Below are 16,345 nucleotides of genomic sequence, written 5' to 3' on the forward strand. Positions count from 1 at the left end.
TGCACACCCGCTACTAGGGATCAAGTCTGCAACCTGGGCATGTGCCTGTGACCGGAATTGAACCTGGGACTCTTCAGTCCACAGGCGGATGCTCTATCCACTGAGCAAAACTGGCCAGGGTCAGAATATTATTTATTAAATTCTGCGGGTGCTGTATGCATTTTAAGGTTTAGGTCTGCTGGCCCAAGCTGATTTACACATTGATCTTTCAGGAATCAATACTGGAAAAGTGAGGATATCTACTTTACCTGGGGAGGTTGGACCAGGGCTTGTTCTGCTTTGTGAACCTACAGAAGATGCTGGAGGGCAAGACCTTGGCCCCTGGGGGCAGAGGAGGGGAACGGCACATTTTGTCCTGGAGTTTCCAATGGATCTGATGGCCAGATAAGATGAGAACAAGGAACAGCAGGTCAGAATAGCAAACAGGAGACAGTCTAGCCAGGGGTGGAGAATGTCAGGCCAGCAGGCCTTATAAGGCCCAAGAAATCATTTGGTCTGACCCTAGCAAGGCATTAGGGGTTAGTTAATGAAATGTTTGACCAAATATAGCTGGCTAATTTTATAAAAATATTTTTTATTGATTTCAGAGAGAAAGGAAGAGGGAAAGAGAGATAGAAACATTAATGATGAGAGAGATTTACTGATCGGCTGCTTCCTGCACACCCCACACTGGGGTTTGAGCACACAATCTAGACGTATGCCCTTATTGGGAATTGAACCGTGACCTCCTGGTTCATAGGTCAATGCTCAACCACTGAGCCATGCCCGCCAGGCCAGACTAATTTTTAAGATGATAATTTTTGTATGGCCCTCGAATGATATTATAAATATCCAAATGGTCCTTGGCAGAAAAAAGGTTCCCCACCCCTAGTGTAGACAATTACTGGGACTGTAGATATCCTGAAGTTTCTGTTTCTCTTGGTGTACTATGGGATTGACCAGTTTCATGCAAAGGCTCTGGGTTACACAGGTGTTCCTAGTACTTTAAATACATAATCTCATTTATGGAGGGATTGCATGCTACCTCATGTTGCCCTACCACATCTCTATTCTTCTCTCATCCTAGCTCAAACCCTAAACTTCATGTAAGCTTTTAAAGGGAGAAAAAACAAGCCAGTTTAAAAATACTTACCTCTAAATGTAAATTAACTAGTTTGAATTATGTTTCTTTTCCCTACTGTTTCTACATTGTCTTCTCTTTTTCCAGCCCTTTGAATGAAATTGTAAAAAAACAAACAAATAAGTAAATAATCCAGCACAAAACAGATGAGGATCACCCTGCTTCTGTCACCAAGTGTCCTTGCCTGACCCAGTTATCTTAAATCATACTCTGATCCAGCTCTCCATAATGCCTTAGTTTTGTCGTCCTCATCACTTGTTCTTGACCTTTCTGTGCCTAGAGGGTGCTTATTCCTGTTTGTTCTGTTTTTGCCATGAAGGTCATGTCATTATGATCACAACTTGGATACCATGCCTTCTGGCTTTTGTCAAGAGAGCCAAATAAAGTTAGAAAGGGAGGAAAGATGAGTCTCCAGAGAAATATTTCATGAATCAAATCTTTCCATTCCATGTCTCTCCCCACCTTGTGTCAATTACTTTAAGTGCATTGAGTGTTAAATTCACAGTAAATGGAATACAGGACTAGGCACTGCAGATCCATGTGGACTGATCCCTGGCTCTCCAAGGAGCGTCCTTGTTCTTGGCTCTTGCTAATGGGATGGTTGGTCATTCTCCACTGGTACCATCTATAGCCCGTCTTGTTTTAGACAAGCACTCTATCAGCATGAGTTTTGGCTTACTCCCCAGAACTGCCTAACCAGTACATCTTCCTGGTTAGATGACATGGATACAGTTGTGTGGGTGGCATATTCTTTACAAAACAGCCAAACAATGGTTTCAATAGAAACCTGCAATGGGAGGGGAGGCATTAAAAGGAAAACATTTCTAGGGAGGTAATTTGTCCATTTCTTCCTCCAAGAGTAGTCAGAGGGTTCCTATCAAGTTCTGTCTGCTTAGGATGCCCAGGTAAGAAACAAGACCTTTAAAGCTCTTTCTATGGGTGAGGCCCAGAGCCACTCACTAACCTAGGGCAGGACCTAGGCCTTTCTAATGGGCTCAGCTTGAGAGACTTCCTCTTTCCCATTCCCCCTGTAGTTCACAGTGCACCTTAGCACACTAAAGGTTCTGAGAAGTCATGAAGTACAGAAACCTGATTCTCAAACTTACTTGACCTACAAATTAGGCAGAAGTGTGGGCAGCCCTGTTGAGTGAAATTTTGTTATTCAGAACTTTACTTTGAGTCCCACCTATCACAAGTTTGACCCTATCAAAAAGGACCAACTCGCAGAAAAAAAAAAAAAAGACAAAAAAAAAAAAAAAAGGACCAACTCTGGAAAGCTTTGATCCTAGAACTTATTAAGGTTGTTGTCTGTTCAAGACTCCATTGACCATTAACTAAAGGATGATAAGTAGTTCTTCATTGTCTCTGAAGAACATGAGGAAATGGACTTGAAACACAAAGGATGATGAACATGTTTTAGAACTAGATAGAGGTGTTGGGTGCACAACATTGTAATTGGACTAAATGCCACTAAATTTAAAATGTTTTGTTATGTAAATTCCACCCCCCCACACACACACCCACACCAAAAAACAAAATCAGAACCATTTTATGCGTGAAGCACTTCTAGCAGTGGAACAGGCAGTCCAAAGAGCATAGCTTTTGGGGGTAGGTAATAAGGTATGCTGATCTCTTCTAGCCAAAGAACTCTTAAGTTCACGAAGGCATTGCTTTTTGTTTATTATTCCTCCTCAGAACCTCATTGTGAGTCTCATTCTCACTTTATCTCCCGAATTGGCATATTTAGTATTAATTATATAATAAGGTTTATGATGATTCTTAGCTTTAATAAGCATAGTTGGTGTATCCAAGTTATCTGAGGTTAGCAAGCAGCTGGGGAACTACAGCTATAGTCAGCAATAACAATATCCAGAAAGAGGACAAGTTTTCCTCCTCCTTAGAATGTGTTCAACTTTTACATTGGCTTTATTCAGCACTACCCTCAGCCCACTGTCATTTCAGTTTAAGGGTTACAAGGCTCAGAGGTATACTACATTTGGAAAGGGAAGATTGGTCACTGAGGCAGAAGAAATAAGGTATGTAAGTTTCCACTGATTCTATTTTTTAAATAAACCAGTTGTTTATTTAAAATTGTATGCTTAACCAACAGTATTATCTTTCTATCTAGATGTTCTTTCATGAATAAGTTGAGAAATAGATGATAGGTGACAAATGGATCAACATTTGGATGGATAAAAAGACAGGTTTACAATTAGACCCACTTTCTAAAAAGGTACTATTTTTTTAGTAGTCCAGCCTAAAATGTCTTTTACACATTATTTCTCCAATTGAAATGAGCTACACAATTCATCCTTACACTCAGGGTGGGTGTGGCTATTGTAGAGTGAAGGAGTGTCAGGTGTGTATTGATGTGGGTAAGGCAGGCTGGGCCAGGTCCTAAAGGGGTTTTTGGCCTGTGATAGATTCTGGTGGAGGCTGACAGAATGGAGATTGAAATAATGTACTTAGGAGGTGAACTTTGTAGAACTTGGTGTTTGAAACAGCAGTAGGGTTAAATTTTTCCAGAAACTACTTGCAAATGTGTACTAACAGCTAAAAGTACTGGTTCCTACTAGTTTTCCTCATTCAAGCACATTCTCTCCATATGGAAAGATTTAAGTGTTGGTGAAGAAGGTGCAACTATCTGGGTAATGAATTTGAGCATTGACCCAGAGGGAAGTGGAGTAGATGGTGGGTTCATTTTTAAGCTTAGACTTATAGCCACTTTGGTGTTTTTTGTTAATTCTCACCCGAGGATATTTTTCCATTGGTTTTTGGGAGGGGGAGATAGAAACAGCGATGTGAGATACATCGATTGTTTCCTGCTCATGCCCCAACCAGGGCTGGGGATCAAACCTGCAATCGGGGTACGTGCCTGGAATCGAATCCAGGACCCTTCAGTCCACAGGCTGATGCTCTATCCACTGAGCCAAACTGGCTAGGGCATGGCCACTTCAATAAAACATCCTTACAAACCAAGGCTTGTCCAGCTGCAGGGTGCTCACAAATAGTTGTTTGAAATTCCTGGATTCCTACAGAAGCATTCAGAGCTGGAAGGAGCACTTTGTCCATCTCCCTATATTTGCAGTTGAGGAAAGAGGCTCCACATGTCCAAGGTCACAGAAACCTCATGGCCGCCTTTGGATTTGTTTGAGATCTTACATTCCAGGCAGATCTTTCATTAACTTCCAAGTCTTGGTTTCCTCTTGTAAAATGGGGTGATACTGCCCTGGTCAGGTAGCTCAGTTGGTTAGGGTATCATCCCAATACACAAGGTTTGGGTTTGATCCCCCATCAGGGCACATAATCAACCAATGAATACGTAAGTGGAATAAGCCAATGTTTTTTTCTCTCAAAAAAAAAAAAAGGGGGGGGGGGTAATACCTCCTTTGTAGGATGGTTACAGAGATTAAGGTTAATCCACATGAGGCCCTTAGTTTAGTTCTAGGTTTACATCATGTTAACTATGGTTACCTATTATTGTTGGCTGCAGGGAGGGCCATGTCTAATCTTGAAATACCAAAAAGACCCAGACACAGAGTTCAGGCCCTAGGACTGTGACGTAAATCCAGCAAGAGAGAAAGTGGTGACACAAGGAAACTATAACACCCAAAATTTTAATTCTGGCTCCAGCACCAGCCATGCTGTATGACTATGTGAAACTTTTCACACGTATGTTCACCTTCAATAGTAAAAGTATGAAGAAAATTCTGGAAGGAACTGTACAGGCCTGTGGGTAGTCAGACTAGCTGTCACTGTGTAGGAATTACTCAATAGCATGAACAGGCGAGAATATGGGCATAGATGTAGGCTTTGGCCAGCATAACTGCCTTATGCCCCTGGCTTCTCCAGGGCCCCATGCCTATAGGAGTGAAGGGTCAAAAGTGTTTTCCTGTTAGGCACAGGGAAGCTGGAAAACAGGCCTGAGTGCCTGTGTTCCCTGGCTTGAGGACTGTTCTTCCCTTTTAATTGTGTAAAAGGTGTCTGATAGGTGTGACACCAGGATTTTCCCTTAAGAAATCAAGGAAGCTTGTGCTTTCTATGGAATTAGTTAGGTGGAAACAGCCAAATCTAACTTCAAAATACACAAGTGATCCTTGTTTATTCTGAAGTTAGATTTAAAGTTCCTATTTCCTGCTTCCTAAGTGTTGGCGAAGACAACTTGAGTTGGCAAAACTGCCAGGCTGCTTGGAGGGGGGTGGGAGTGCTGGAAACCTATGGCAAGGCCTCAGCACAGGCCCCGGTCGGAGCCTAAACAGTACCCAGGAAGCCCTGTATGGCAGTGTTGCACCTGTTCAACTACAGCTTCTCTATCAGGTGCTGCATTTCGAGCAGGATTGGGGATGTGATGGGTGACTCCGTCAATTTTGCCCCCATAGTGTAGCCACCCATGCCCACCCTCTGAGGCCAAAACAAAAAGATTGCCTGATACCCAGGTTTTATTGTTTCCACTTTATTGCTCAAGTGTAGAACTTGAGGTGAGCCTGGACCTTCAGCAACGTGCAGAGAAGAGGCCGAGGGGGGTGGGGATGGGGACACAACCTGGCTGAGAAGAGAAACAGGTTGGAGAGGAAAATACTGGAAGGGGACACAGGGGGTGGTCACCATGACACCAGAAGACAGCATCAACCACACCATCTGGGTGAGGAAGGGAATGGAGAAGTAGTGGGCACAACAGTGGTTTTTCCCATGCCCCTAGCACCCACATGGAGTTTACATGTTTAGAAATGGACAGGGAGGAGGAAAGGAGGAGGAAAATGGCTGCCCAAGGAGGTATCCTCTCCACCCTGATTTCACATCCAACCCCACATCCCTAACACCCTTCTACCATTTGAAAAACAGAAGGCATAGCAAAAAGAAGCAAAATAAATTAACATTCTGATGTGTGTGTGGATGGACATCCGTTCATATGTAATGGGGGAAGGAGGAGGGGAAGAGGGGATGAAAACACCTAAAATGATACCCCACCTCAATCCCCTAGTCTACTCCTCCTTTCCTCCTTCCCCCAAAGCCACCATCCAACCAGATAGAAAAATAAAGGTCTAATTCACTCAAAATTCTTCGGTTTTTACAAAACAAACGGTGGAGCAGAGTAGGGAGCAGGGGAAGCAGGCAGCTGCAGGAATAGGGCTGGGGAGAGGCTATGCTTCCGTCTCCACCTGAGGCGGGCTCCCTGCCACCTCCTTCTGCTCGTCCTTCATCTCTGCGTCAGCATGACGGTCTCCTGCAGCTATTGCTGCCGTGGCCTGCGAAAAGAAAGAGGGTCAATTCCAGCTCTCATTTGGCTAGTCACCTGATGAGAAGGCTGACTTTTATTTCATGTCCTCAACTCTTGCCTGCCTGCACTCATCTGGTCTGGTGCCACACACCTAGCACCCTGTCACCATCTATATAGTCTGTACCCACAAATACTCATCCCCCAAGTATAAACACATACACATTAGTTCCCAGCAGAATTACATGGACACAACAGTTCCCTTTCCAGATATGTCCTAAAGATACACTTGCACAAAACTATGAATTTATAAAATCATTCATTGCAATACTGTTTAGTCTGTACTTATCCACGCACTTTAAATTGGCTAGTTCAAACTGATGTGTTTTAAGTATAACATACATATTGGATTTTGATGACTTAGTTTGAAAATACATAAATGCAATATTTAAACATGTTTAATATTTAGATAAATTGGGTCAACTAAATAGTATTAAAATTAATTTCACCTTTCTTTTCTTTAACATAGCTACTGGAAAATTTAAAAATTAGTTATGGCCTGCATATTTCTACAGGACAATGCTGGTCTAGAACACCGAAGACTAGAGATAGGGATGGGGTAAGTGAGATATGATGTACCTATGCCATGGAATACTATATAAGCATAAGAAAGTCTGTGAAAGCTCTTTTGGATGCTGATGTAAAGTAAGTATCCAGGTATAATAAGAAAGCATAGTATAGAAAACAGGTAGAGCATGCTACTTTTTATTAGGAAAAAGGGAGAAAACATAAATGTATCTGGTTATCCATGTAGTCAACATACTGGAATACTCTTTAATAAAATGGTAATATGCAAATTAACCATCACTCCGCTACATAAGCCACGCCCACCAGCCAATCAGGACGAGTATGCAAATTAACCCCATCCAAGATGGCTACAGCCACAGAGAGCAAGGTTTCCCAGGTAACAGAGCAAGCCAAGCTTTCCATAGCCGTTGCAGGCCTAAGCCTCCACTCAAGCTACAAAGTTTCAATTATAGAAGGTAAACAAATTCAAAAAAATGGCGGCAGAATGGAGCTTGAGAGAGCAGGCCAGGGTTGCCGGTGGCAACAGGGGAAGCAAAGCTTTCCGCACACCCTGGCCGGGCTCACGCGCTTAAGGCTACAAAGTTTCAATTGTAGAAGGAAAATAAATTCCAGATACCAGGGCCTCCGCTTGGGTTGCCAGGGGGCGTGGCCGGCCTGCAAACCGCCACAGGCCCCTCGCTCAGGCCGCCCCATGCCCCAAGGGAAACCCATCCTGATTCGGGACACCCTTCAGGGCAAACCAGCTGGCCCCCACCCGTGCACCAGGCCTCTATCCTATCTAATAAAAGAGTAATATACAGATTGATCATCACTGCAACACACAATATAGCTGCCCCCATGTGGTCAAAGATCCTGCCCCCATGTGGACACAAGATGGCCACCACAAGATGGCCAGCAGGAGTGGGTAGTTGGGAGGCACCCGGCCTGCAAGGGAGGGCAGTTGAGAGGGACCAGGCTTGCAAGGGAGGGCAGTTGGAGGTGATGAACCCTGCAGGAGAGGGCAGTTAGGGGTGACCAGGCTGGCAGAGGAGGGAAGTTGGGGGCAAACAGGCTGGCAGGGGAGCAGTTAAGCATCAACCAGGCTGGCAGCGGAGTGGTTAGGGGATGATCAGGCTGGCAGGCAGAAGTGGTTAGGGGCAATCAGGAAGGCAGGCAGGCAAGCAGTTGGGAGCCAGCAGTCCTGGATTGTGAGAGGGATGTCCGACTGCCCGTTTAGGCCCAATCCCACCAGGATCGGGCCTAAACGGGCAGTCGGACATCCCTGCAGGAGTCCCAGATTGGAGAGGTTACAGGCTGGGCTGAGGGACAAACCCCCCCCCCCCCGCCGTGCACGAATTTCGTGCACCGGGCTTCTAGTGATACAAGAACTGGTAATATCAGTTGCTTTTGGACGGTCGGAGGCTTTTTACTATACATTCTTTTGTACAATTTGAACTATGTAAATGTATTACTATTTTAAAATAGATGTTTAAAATCTGTGTTTTAAAAAGGCATAGAGCACTTATGTTGGAAAGCACACTCAGCAACCAACTGCTGACCTCTAAAGCTTGCAAGTAGGTTCCCAGCCCTGACCAATGAGGAATGCCGGCCCTGACAGCAGGGGTTTTCACTGAGGAACACCCACACTATTGATTCAGGGATGAGGGCAACTTCTGGTTTTCAGGGATGAGGGCAACTTTTGGTTTTCAGGGATGAGGGCAACTTTTGGTTTCCAGGACTGGCACAAACAATCACAAAGAGCCCACAACAGCTGGGTTGGGCAGAGGGACGAGGAAATGAGATGGGCAGAAAGAGACATTACTCGTCCCTGTGTCTGTCCCCATCCTCACCTTGTTCTCTTCCTCAGCCAGCCTCTCGAACATATTGGCATAGAGCTTCTTCTCCCGTGCAAGCTGCTTGCGGATCCGCTGATGGCAGACAGCCAACTGGGCTTTGGCGGCTTTGTTGCTGGGGTAGAGCTGCAGGACCTTCTGGAAGTCAGCCCGTGCCAAGTCAAAGTCATTCACTGCCAGGTGGGCCTCTCCCCGGCGGAAAAGGCCCTTCTCATTGTTGCTCTCCAGCTCCAAGGCCTAATGATGAGGGAGGAAGCAAAGCAAGACCTCAGCTCCTGTAGCTTATCTGGCCAAGACCGGGTTCCAGAGAATGATGGAGAATGGAAACAGCTGGCTCTACTCCAGGAAGAAATGAGTCTTGGAGCGTTAAATGGAGAAGACCAAGGTCTAGGAAAGAACCTCATTTAGTCCAAGAGGCAGAGAGGGAAGACAGGTCTTCAGATGGGAGAAGGACATCTGACAACATTTCCATTCTCTTTAGAATAAACCAAGTATGTGAGAGGGAAAGGATAAGAACCAGGGTGAACAAAATATTTAAGTAGCTCTTACCATCCAGTGTTTCCTTCCATGTCTGAGTCAACTGCCTCCCACCTCTGAAGCTAAGGCACTTGCTTCTCCTAGCCCCTGCCTCTGGACCCTTAATCTCTGAGCTCCCAATGTTCTGCCCTGCTTACTTCGATCCTAGTCACTGAGGGCAAGATTCAGACATGCTGGCAGCTCACCCCCAACCTTGCCTGTGAATGTTGCTCCCAGGCCTTCTTTAAAGGGGCCTCACCTTGTTACAGCTTTCAATGGCAGCTGTGAAGGCCTGTAGTTTCAGATGACACATGGCCAGGTTGAGATGGGAGGCCAGCCGAAGGGCCCGTGCCTTCTGTGCTTCCTCATCAGAGAAACTCGACTCGTATTCCAGCCAGGACACAATCTTCTTGTATTGCAGCAAAGCTTGCTTGTACTTGCCTTCCTAGAATGGGAGGGAGGCTCAGGCATACAGCACAGGTCCAGTGGCATCAGGTGGTCATACCTGGCAGACACCAGTGGGCCCATGGGCATAAGAGAGTCCTGCCCACCCCTGGCCCACCCCCCTCCCCCCCCCCAAGCAAGACCAGCTAGCTCAGATATACTAAGTGAAGACTGCAGGTGCCACTTGTCTACTCCCTGCCAGAAAATGACCTCAGCCATTGGGGGACCATGGCTGCTGGCTTACCTTGAAGTACACAGTGCCCCGCTCTTTCACTATGGTGCTCTGTTCCAGCTTCTCCTCTGAATTCATCTCCCAAGACTCCTTGGCCTGCCGTCCCCCAAAGAAGAAACACAACTGTCAGTTACCCCTGAGAACCACTTGCAGGGTAGGACCTGACTCCAGGATAGGGAAGACCTTGAGCAAACTCACCTTCTCAAAACTCTTGAGCTGGATTTCATATTTCAGGTCAGCATTTGGTGGGATTTGGAACTTTTCCTTCCCAACACTGCCAAAAGCATAGCTGTGGGGACAAAAACAAAACACACAAACAAGAAAAACCCTCTAGGTCATCTCAGCAACATTTAACCTGCTCCACACAGAAAAGGCTTTATTATCTGTTTTCTGAAAGTACCTCCCCATCCCATGAAACCTGGTTCAAATGTTTCCTATTCAGCAAAATCTTCCCGGACCTCCTTACACAATCAGTTGGTCTCTTAGTATCTTACATACCCTTGCAATAACTCATACTACACACTGGCATGATTACGAATTTAAATGGCATCTCAATGAAAAATGAGTCAATAGGTGGCAGGAACAATGTCTCTGAATACCCAGGAATTTTCAGCATTGTGTCTGGCACTGAGTAGGTGTGTTTTAATAAATGTCATTAATGAGTGAAGGAATTCATGGGAGATGGAAATCTTGATGTCAGCAGATAGTCGCCCTAGCTGGTTTGGCTCAGTGGATAGAGCACTGAACTGCGGACTGGAAGGTCCCAGGTTCAATTCCAGTCAAGGGGACATGCTCGGGTTGTGGGCTTGATCCCCAGTAGGGGGCATGCAAGAGGCAGCCAGTCAATGATACTCTCTCATTGATGTTTCCATCTCTCTCCCTTCCTCTCTGAAATCAATTAAAAAATATATTAAAAAAAAAAAAAATAGAGCCTGTAGCAGCCATGACTGAAAAGATTACGTTCTGACCCAAGGAGATGTGGACAATTGTGGCCACATTCCTAAATACAGCAAAGAGATCATAATGGTCTGTGTGGTGTGCCCAGAGGCACAGGGAACAGTAATGAAGCTGTGGGGGTAGTGAACATATGCAGAGGAAAGGATACACATGGCCAGTTATACAACTCACTGTGGACATGTAGATCTCTGATCTTGGTTCACCCACCTGCTCTACAAAGTGCCCATTCCTCACCTGGGCTTGAGGTGCACAATGGAATGTTCTCCTTTTTCCATTTGCTGAATGGCTTTCTCCAGCCCACAAGGCAGATCCAGACTCTCACCCTCGCCGATCTCAAAGTGGAGCTCCCGCTGATCAAAAATCTGGTCCTCGTAGTACCCTTCCAGTGCGACTGGCATGCAAGAGAGGCAATGTACCAGGTGTGTGAGGGCAGATGATTGAAGAAGGATGCCATGAGCCTCCCTCTATTACTGTATCACTTCTTGCCCCCAAGAGGCCCAGGCTGTTTTCTCAGACTTGGAAGGATAATTAAGAAGGTATGTCCAATCCGTCATTTTATAGACAAGAAAAGAGGATCAGAGAGAGGACGTGACTTGCCCAAAGCCACCCAGAGACTAAGTATCAGAAACCACATTAAAACCGGACTACTGTCTCACCCTCCACCATAGCACCCTCGTTGGGCTTGGCATAGCCTTCGCCCCGAGTCCGTATTCTCCGGATGATTCCGCCATCTTCCTCTTCTGTCAGGTCCTCTCCCTTGAACTCAAATAACTCTACCTGTGGGAAAAGATGTAAGGTGACACAACTCCTTTCCGCACTAACTCATCAACAGTGAGATGTAACTTTTATTCAGAAGAGTCCCTAGTAACTGCTAGACTAGGTCAGCCACTCTAGGAGTGGACAAAGTGACACTTTTGCTAAGTTGTCAAGATCTGCCCTAGTGTTAACTTTGGTTAACAGAGGCAAGGCATAGAGATTAACCAGAGGAGATCGATCTATTTACTACCTGCTCCACATAATAAGGACACGTTCCACACAATCCTAACTTGGTTAATTGAGATGCCCAATCTGATAGGCATTAGAAATGACCCAACATCTCCCAGTAGTCTTCTGAACATTCTCCAAGTATTAGTGGCCATTAGGGCTCAACTACCTTCAGACTGAATGGTGTCAAGTTCCACCTCCTCAGTGAAAACTTCCCTCACTTCCTTGGCCCATGGAGGGAGGCATCTCTCCCCACCTCTGATCTCTAGGCGCCAATATTTTATACTGTCATTTATAACTGCATGCAGATTCTGACCTCCAGACTCCTTTCAGTTAAAGTTATACCCCATCTCCTCTGGGCACTGCTTTTGAGATAAACATGTCTCAACCCATTTTATCCTACTTCGAGTTTGAAAAGGGATTTGTGGCCCCCTCTTCTTACCGGAAATCTCCATTACAGCCCACATTCTGGTAGCAGTAAGCTATGTGCATTTTTCTTCTCCCCTTAGAGGCCAGGCCCTCAGCCTTGGCTACATTGTCTCTAAGCAGCAGGAAGGACTGGAGGGCAGCCAGACCCTGAGCTGAGATAACGCTGGCTCTTTGCCTTGCTCTCTGGCCGGACATTTACCTCAAACACAAGTGTGGCATTGGAAGGGATCTTCGGAGGGCTGCCTGCCAAACCGTAGGCATAGTCTGGTTTGCAGGTGATGCGGCATACTTCTCCCACCTTCATGGTTGCTACAGCAATGTCCCAAGCCTTGATGACCTCCCCTGTATGTACAGAGAGCAAACAGGTCCTCCTTGGTAGGGATGTGACTCAAGGCTCAGTGGCCTCAGAGTACCATGTCCAAGGGGAAGTTGGACAATCTTTTGAAATGGGACCAGAAAGGTAGAAAACCTGGTTGCAACCAGTGCTGTCGTCCCAGGCATCTTAAAACAAACAAAAAAACAACAACACACACTCAACTCTAGAACAAAGGAGTTAAAGAAACAGCAGTTCACTCCTGAAGAGGAAGTGAGATATTCAGAGGTGATCAAGGGAAAAGAGAGAGAAATCAATATAGTTACAGGACAGTGGAAGAAAAAGGAGTAACTACAACAACATAATCAACAGTCTGTAATAAACCATTCCTCCTTAAGCTTCTGAAAATATGGATTCCGCTCATAACAGCTTACACCCTCCTCAAAGCCTATCGACCAAGCCTAGATTTTGCCTACCTTTTCCCAGGTCAAAGGAGAACTTGTCCTTGCGGTCCAGACTGGAGTCAAACTTGGTACCGTCTAATAGCCAGCCAGTGTAGTGAACAAAGACTCGGTCCCCAATCATGGGCATATCTGTGCCCATGCCCTCTCGCTTGATGACCTGGGAGGAAGGGGGGGAAGGTGAATCCCCAGGGATGGGGACAGAAAGAGGCAAAAAACTGCCTGCACACCCCTGACAGGAACATAGAGGAGGTCTTCTGCCTCCTTGTAAATAGATTCAAAGGACCAATCCTCAAAGGATTCTGATACCAAGCTTGGCTAGAAGCCAAATGACTTCCCAATCTTTCTTAAGGTGTGATATGACTTGTTTTGAAAAACCGGAGACACTCAAACTCTCTAGATCTTATTTGTAAAGTAGTGATGATAATCCGTTTCCGAGTTGTTGGAAGATTAAATTGGTAAAATTTATATCAGCAGCAAAGAACAAGTATTTATGCTCTATTTTCTCATTCTTTCTAAATGCCAGTGACCATCAGATCAGGGTCTGGTTTGGAGATAAGGAGAGGAATATGAGAAATGAAAAGTCCAAAAGGAATATACCAGATTAGAGGCCCATCACATATAATTTGTGCATGGGTACAGTCCCTAGGCCTGGCCTGCGATCAGGGCAAACTTCCCTGGCTGCTGGCAGCTGCACACCCCCCCCCCCCCCCCCCCCCCCCCCCCCGGCCCTTCCTGGTTCCCAGATTGCCAGTCAATTGGAGCCTGCCTGCGGGGATGGGGTGGTGGTGGGGAGGGAAGGAGGTGGTGGCTGGCAGGCCCCAATTGGGCCTACGGGTGGGGGTCAGTTCCTGTGTTGAGCACCTGCCCCCTGGTGGTCAGTGCGCGTCACAGACCAGTTGTTCTGCCAACTGATCAATCTGCATATTACCCTTTTATTAAATAGGAGGATTATATAGAATAGGATTGCAGATGAGCAAAGGTGTCAGGCCCTAAACTCTGACTCAGAACATGGGCATTCTGAACTGGTAGGCTGGTTTAACTCCTCCATTTCTGGGCTACAGGTATTTCCCAGGAACTTATAAATCTCTGCTTCTCTTCCTTAGCATTTATAAAAGGTCCCTCCATGGGCAACCTGGTAGGTGTTGTCATTGTCCTCTTAAGCAAAATTTCCAAGATAGAATGGACAAGGGATTAAGGAGTAGAAAAGTTAAGGGAAAGGAGTGGAGGATAAAAGGGGAACTGACCCTTCCTTGTAGAAATCACCAGGACACTGGAGAGAGAAGGGGAAGCCACATGCCCACGGGGAGAGCAACTTGAGATTCCAAGATCTGCAATGCATTTCTGGACCAGGTAGGGGCTGGGCTCCTGGAAGTTTGTCCAGGTCGCACACACACGTGGCGTTCAGCGGTGGGCATGAGATCCGGGCTGGGATTTCGCTATCCTGGACTCCGCAGAACCTGCTCTGAACCACCGGTGGTTGTCCTGACCCAGGTCAAGTTGCCTTGCTCCCTGAGTCCCTGACACCTCCCCCTTTACTCTGGCTATTTGCAGTCTGGCGGGTACACAGCAGCAGGCTCCCTCCCAAGCAAAGCACCTCCTCTGGGCACCGCACCCCACACCCCAAGCCCCAAATCAGGAAAGGCGGGGGGTGGGGAATCCGAGGTGGGAGGGGAACTACAGGTCCCGGCATGCACCGCTCCCTGGTTTTCCCGGGGCTTGGGGGAAGGGGACAGCGTGGCTGAGCGGGTGACCTAGCTAAGTCCCAACCTTTAGAAAGGGGCTAATGCGAGGGCGGAGGGCGCCAGAACCTTCCTCGCGGCCAGGCCCGGGCACCAAGTTGCACAAAAGCCTCTCGGTCAGGAAATTACTCTTGTAACCCGCTTCAAGTCCCCGCTAACACCTAATTGCTAGCGCTAGTAGGCGAGTGCTCGCACCACAACCGACGACGACGGCGGTCACAGGCCTTCCCGGCTGCTGCAGGCAGGGAAGGAGCTGGCAGTTTGGCCGCAGCTGGGGGGGTCGAAACGAGGTGAGGGAGGGGCGGCGTGGCGCAGGCCCGCCCCGGGTGCACGCTGCCCAGGGCCCCCTAGCTTCTAGCTCGCGTGCACCGCCGCGCCCCATTCCTCCCGCTTCTCCCCCGCCCCCGCCCCTCGGCGAGCGCACGCCGGAGTTGGCGCTGCAGGGCCGGGGGCCTGAGCCCCGACTACAGCTTCCCAGGGGGCCGGAAAATGGGCCAAGGGGAGGTCCGCGCACCTAGGCCACCCCCTTCCGAGCCCGCGGCCGCCCTCCCGCTCCCAAACTACGCAGCCGAGTCCAGGAAGGCGTTGCAACCGGTCGGGGGCTGCACGACCACTCGACGACGGTCGGGAGAGGCTGCAGAGGCGGCCGTCCCCTCCTCCCCTTCCCCAGTGCCCAGTCGGGCGCTTCCAGGCGCGGTGGGAGGGCGGCTGCGAGGGGCCTCGGGGCTCGGTGGCCCCCCGCGGCCCCGGGCCCCGGCGCCTCCCGCCCTCACCTTCAGCACGCCTTCATCCTGCTTGGGGCTGATGTCCACTCCTTCGATACGCAGCGGCGCGGACTGCGCCCCGCTCTCGGCCGCCTTCATCTCCTCGGCGGTCATAGCCGCTCCGTGCGCCGTTTACTCGGGGAGCTGGGCCTCGGGCGCGCGCCAAACCCTCCCGGCCGCCGGCCTGTCTGCACGGGGCTGCGGGCGCCGGCTCGCGGGCTCCGACCTGCGACCCGGTCTGCGGCGCGAGCCCTCAGCCTCCGGCGCTCGCGGGCCGCGGCGAGTCCGGCGGGGGAGCGGGCGAAGGTGGGTACCGAGCGGCCGCGGGAGCGATTGGTCCCACCCCACCGCGGAGGGCGGGGCTGGGAGGAGCCGGAGCGGGAGCGGGAGGCGAAGGGGGTGGGGGTGGAGAAGTTTCTGGAGTCGGCGGCGGCTAAGCCGGTTCGGGCTCTAGTGCTGTGGGCGCAATTTCCTTCTGCGGGCTGCCGGGTCCGCCGCCCCGACTCCTGGGACCCTCGGACTCTGGGACCGCCCTTCCCCCAGCCGCACGCTCTCCCGAGGCCTCCCTTTCCCGCTTCCCGACCCAACCGGATTCTTCCAGAGCCTTCTCGATGCCCCTGCATCTCTCCAGTTCCTAGCCTGCCCCCCGGTTCCGTCCTGTACATTGCAGTCCGCCGCGTGGTGCGCGCAGAGCTGTGTGGCGGATGTGAGTGGCAGCAGGTCGGTGTCCCCGGGACCCTAGACACGC

At 48.7% G+C, this 16,345-nt stretch overlaps 1 protein-coding gene across 1 annotated transcript; it reads right to left on the bottom strand.

Annotated features, from left to right (window-relative positions):
* Positions 1-5,549: 5,549 nt before the first annotated feature.
* On the bottom strand, positions 5,550-15,945 carry FKBP4 (FKBP prolyl isomerase 4). Its single transcript, XM_079774248.1, has 10 exons — positions 15,607-15,945; positions 13,107-13,251; positions 12,517-12,659; positions 11,561-11,681; positions 11,139-11,295; positions 10,146-10,236; positions 9,960-10,043; positions 9,531-9,716; positions 8,753-8,992; positions 5,550-6,366 (listed from the first exon to the last, which is right to left on the bottom strand). Exons 1-10 carry the CDS (start codon positions 15,709-15,711, stop codon positions 6,262-6,264), a joined length of 1,377 nt encoding a protein of 458 aa, XP_079630374.1. The 5' UTR covers positions 15,712-15,945; the 3' UTR covers positions 5,550-6,261.
* Positions 15,946-16,345: the final 400 nt, after the last annotated feature.

Source organism: Cnephaeus nilssonii, assembly GCF_951640355.1.
Source record: "Cnephaeus nilssonii genome assembly, chromosome: 6".
NCBI lineage: Eukaryota > Metazoa > Chordata > Mammalia > Chiroptera > Vespertilionidae > Cnephaeus > Cnephaeus nilssonii.

What these genes read in the sequence shown, in the direction of transcription:
- FKBP4 (XM_079774248.1), bottom strand. Translation starts at nt 15,711, where the DNA reads ATGACCGCCGAGGAGATGAAGGCGGCCGAGAGCGGGGCGCAGTCCGCG. An exon ending in CGAGGGTGCTATGGTGGAGG is followed by an intron (nt 11,296 to 11,560) that starts GTGAGACAGTAG and finishes CTTGCATGCCAG; the next exon opens with TCGCACTGGAAGGGTACTAC. An exon ending in CCATTGAAAGCTGTAACAAG is followed by an intron (nt 8,993 to 9,530) that starts GTGAGGCCCCTT and finishes CCTCATCATTAG; the next exon opens with GCCTTGGAGCTGGAGAGCAA.